The sequence below is a fragment of the Procambarus clarkii genome, chromosome 51, assembly GCF_040958095.1.
Source record: "Procambarus clarkii isolate CNS0578487 chromosome 51, FALCON_Pclarkii_2.0, whole genome shotgun sequence".
Classification (NCBI taxonomy): domain Eukaryota; kingdom Metazoa; phylum Arthropoda; class Malacostraca; order Decapoda; family Cambaridae; genus Procambarus; species Procambarus clarkii.
The window spans coordinates 11,673,948-11,678,169 of record NC_091200.1 but is presented as its reverse complement, the minus strand read 5'-3'; the positions used below and the strand labels follow the sequence as shown (position 1 = coordinate 11,678,169).

At 50.6% G+C, this 4,222-nt stretch overlaps 1 protein-coding gene across 1 annotated transcript in view; it reads right to left on the bottom strand.

The window, feature by feature from the left end:
• The window catches only part of heca (hdc homolog, cell cycle regulator), a 95,956-nt gene extending 91,937 nt beyond the window's left edge, over positions 1-4,019 (bottom strand). Inside the window, exon 1 of the mRNA XM_045769133.2 lies at positions 2,917-4,019. Within this exon, the coding sequence (XP_045625089.1) occupies positions 2,917-3,644 (728 nt within the window). The 5' untranslated portion in view covers positions 3,645-4,019. The remainder of the gene's footprint in view (positions 1-2,916) is intronic.
• Positions 4,020-4,222: the final 203 nt, after the last annotated feature.

The window sequence follows — 4,222 nt, the reverse complement described above, 5'->3', positions numbered from 1 at the left end:
ACAGAAAATATAACCCAGAAATAAATGTCTAGGAACCCAGAAGCTACAAACCAGTAATTAAATAGATGAAAAGAAATAGTAAATTTAGAATATATATTGCAAATGAATAGGCTACAAATCTACTGTTGTACACTCACAAGATAAGTCTACTGCTGTACACTCACAAGATAAATCTACTGCTGTACACTTACAACATGAATCTACTACTGTACACTCACAAGATGAGTCTACTACTGTACACTCACAAGATGAGTCTACTACTGTACACTCACAAGATGAGTCTACTACTGTACACTCACAAGATGAGGCTACTACTGTACACTCACAAGATGAGGCTACCACTGTACTCTCATGAGATTGAAACAGAAAATGTCAGGTGCAGCAATGAGTGTGTTACAGTTAGAATGGTACATTACACTGGCAGATCATACTAGCATACAAAGTTACAGAAATTAAGTTACAGAAATGTTAATCATACAGAACCCACTGTGATAGGGCCAATTAGGCTGATATTGACTTATTCATCACCAGAATCATCATGGTGGGAAAAACCGAATTACGGACTGAAGTAGAATGAAAATAAGATAATAAAAATTAGTTAAAATATAAGCCCTTCTCAATAATTAAAACACCGAGAATATATTATTAAAAAAAACACTTAACCGTATTCTACCGAAATTGCAAACTTGCTGGAATGTCATGTATATATGATACTACTAAGAAAATTTTTTTTTAGCTGGGTAGAGCTTAAAAGTGTGACACAGAAATATGTGGACATGACGAGCAAAGCATGCTGCACGTTCCTTTGGCACTGGCTCTCATGCGACCTCTACTTGGCACTTAAAACAGCCTTCTCTGTGACACTCAATTCCCCTTGGCACTTGTCCCTCCTGCATCCTCATTTTTAGTATTCTGCCCTCTCCTGTGTCCTGCTTGACACTTACCTTCATGTGACACCCCGCCATTCCCCTTGGCACTCACGCCTCCTGCAGCCTCCCCTTGGCACTCACTCCTGCAGCCTCCCCCTTGGCACTCCTGCAGTCTCCCCCTTGGCACTCACCCCTCCTGCAGTCTCCCCCTTGGCCCTCACCCCTGCTGCAGTCTCCCCCTTGGCACTCACCCCTCCTGCAGCCTCCCCCTTGGCACTCACCCCTGCTGCAGCCTCCCCCTTGGCACTCACCCCTCCTGCAGCCTCCCCCTTGGCACTCACCCCTCCTGCAGCCTCCCCTTGGCACTCACCCCTTCTGCAGCCTCCCCTCGACACTCAGCCTCCCCCTTGGCACTCACCCCTCCTGCCGCCTCCCGCTTGGCACTCACCCCTCCTGCAGCCTTCTCTTGGCACTCACCCCTCCTGCAGCCTCCCCCTTGGCACTCACTCCTCCTGCAGCCTCCCCCTTGGCACTCACTCCTCCTGCAGCCTCCCCCTTGGCACTCACCCCTCCTGCCGCCTCCCGCTTGGCACTCACCCCTCCTGCAGCCTCCCCTTGGCACTCACTCCTCCTGCAGCCTCCCCCTTGGCACTCACTCCTCCTGCCGCCTCCCGCTTGGCACTCACCCCTCCTGCAGCCTCCCCTTGGCACTCACCCCTCCTGCAGCCTCCCCTTGGCACTCACTCCTCCTGCAGCCTCCCCCTTGGCACTCATTACTCCTGCAGCCTCCCCCTTGGCAATTAACTCTCTGGTTTTGTATGACGATTGTTTTGTGGGATGCTTGATTAAGAAATTCGTGTGATTGTGATTTGTTATATTTGAGATATGTATGTGAATAAGAAATGTTTGTGAATTATGTGTAAATAGTAAATGTGAGCAGTGAGTGAGAGACGTGTGAGTGGGTGATATGTGAGTGGGAGATGTGAAACGTTTGTGTGATGTGTGAAAGAGAGTTGTTTGCCAGAGACGTGTTAGATATGAGAGGTGCGAGTGAGTGATGTATTTATGAGCGAGAGATGTGCTGATGGGCTGATTGATAATTTTTAGAGGCGTGTGCTTAAGTTTTGCTGTGAAACGTTTGTAAAGTGTGTGTGTGAGGGCGGGAGCTTTGTGAGAAGAGATGTCGGGGTGGCTATAGTGTTTGTTGCGAGATGTAGAGGTGATATGTGGGCGTTTGTTGAGAGGACAGGTGGGAAGCCCGGGTAGGTAAACTTTTTGTTGTGATACAACATGTGGCTGGGCGAGATGGCTTTTGCTCTGTGGGACGTGTGGATGAGAGATGGATACTGTGAAGGACATGTGGGTGAGAGATGGATTTTTTTGACGGTCGTGTGGGTGAGAGATGGATTTTTTTGACGGTCGTGTGGGTGAGAGATGGATTTTGTTCTGACGGACGTGTGGGTGAGATGGATTTTTTTGACGGATGTGCGGGTGAGATGGATTTTGTTCTGACGGACGTGTGGGTGAGATGGATTTTTTTGACGGATGTGCGGATGAAAGATGGATTTACGGACATGTGGGTGAAAGATGGATTTTGTTCTGACGGACGTGTGGGTGAGTGGAATTTGTTCTGACAAACGTATGAGAGTGGATTTTGTTCTGATGGGCGTGTGGATGAGGGATGATGAAGGAAGTGTATCAGTCGAGTATTCAATACTTCTCCCCAAAGAAAATAAGATTCCCTTTACTCCTAATCAATACACGTACACGAAACATCATCTTCAATATAAACATTCTAAATTAACCCGTTGCAATGCCCCTTTAATAACGAAGGTTTCAAGGTCTCGCCAGCATCTAGCCCCTTTCTAAGACCAGAGATTTTTCAGGGTCAGCAAAATGAACAGTACTGACTCTGAGAGACTTGGCCTAACCTTCCGTTCTTTGCACGATTCAACATTAAAACTCTTATGAACGTCTGATAGTGAAAAAAAGACTCATTTTTACACAATACTAAATGTTAGGTCATGCACAGGAATTAAGTATTTACCTGCTTCTATCGGGGAAGATATCTCTGGATCGGCGCTTGCACAGGGCGGCGTGATTAGGGCTGGAGGGCGCGTCTGAGGGAGGCGAGGACCCCGTCGACGAGATGGAGTTGTTCCGGTGGCGTTGGCAAGGTTGCCCGGGCACGTCGCCGGCCGGAGTGGGATTGAGGGTAATATTCGTGTTAATGGAGGTGGGGTTATTGTTATTAAGGGCACCAGCGCCTACCGTCACCAGCGTGGGCTTCTGGTTTTTAGTTTTTTTCTTTCTCCTGGTTCTGTTTTCATCGTCTGATTCTGTCGGGGGTGTCCAATCTAGGTCCTTGCGGAGGTGTCCGCGACTACACAAGCAAGAGCACGCCCTATAAGCCAGATCGTACCCGCGTTTTGTCCATAAGTTTTGCAGACGTTGCTTCTCTGACCAGGAGCGTGCACGGCCACACGACCTGAGGAAGGCCAGCACGTGCGTCTCCCACGCAGAGAAGCACTCGCCGTGCATGAGGTTCCCCAGCGTACAGTGCTCGTTGTTACAGTGCACGCGGACACAGCCCGTGGGGGAGTCGAGATTGATGGGCTCGTAGCCCCGGAGACAGCCGCACGCCAGGGGCACGCAGCACCTGGTGGTGGTCACGGCGTTGTGGGCCTCGATCACGCCAGGGTCCAGCAGGGGCAGCTCTGCTCCGCCGGCGCCCCCGCCTGTGTTGTGCCGCTGTCGCTGAGGCATCTTAACCATCTGTCCACAGTCTTGGGAATTGGGCTCTTCCGTCACAGTAAAGTGTCTTGTGTCTGCCGTTCTAGAAGTGTGTGTGTGTGTGTGTCTGGTAATACTCAGGTCTGCTGCAGCAGCCACTGTCCCCCTCCTCCGCCTGCCAGCTCTGCGTGTAGTGTCATCAACTCTCGCACCTCATGTCACGTAGGTTACAGCCGCGCTCCGTCCATGTCCCTGGGTCGTCTCCCGTGACAGACACTAACTGGCTGGCACTACCGCTGCGTCGCTGGCCGCTGCCACTTCAGGCTTCACAAGTCTTCCATTCTTGCTCTCTTGTCGCAACCGACTTGGCAACTGGAACTCAGGCTTTCAAGCTCCTCTGTTTTGGTGCCGTCGGGAGGAGTGGCGTATCCCGCACCGCAAGGGAGAGGCCGAATACTGCGCCCTCATTGGCTGGCGGGCTCCTCGCGGGGCGGGGCTTACAAGCCGGTTCAGCCTCTGATTGGCCGACGCTCTACGACATAACATTACCACGTGGCTCATTCGATTCCGCGGCTACGATAAAACCTTTATTTGGGCAAATACGGAGCTTTTACAGTGCT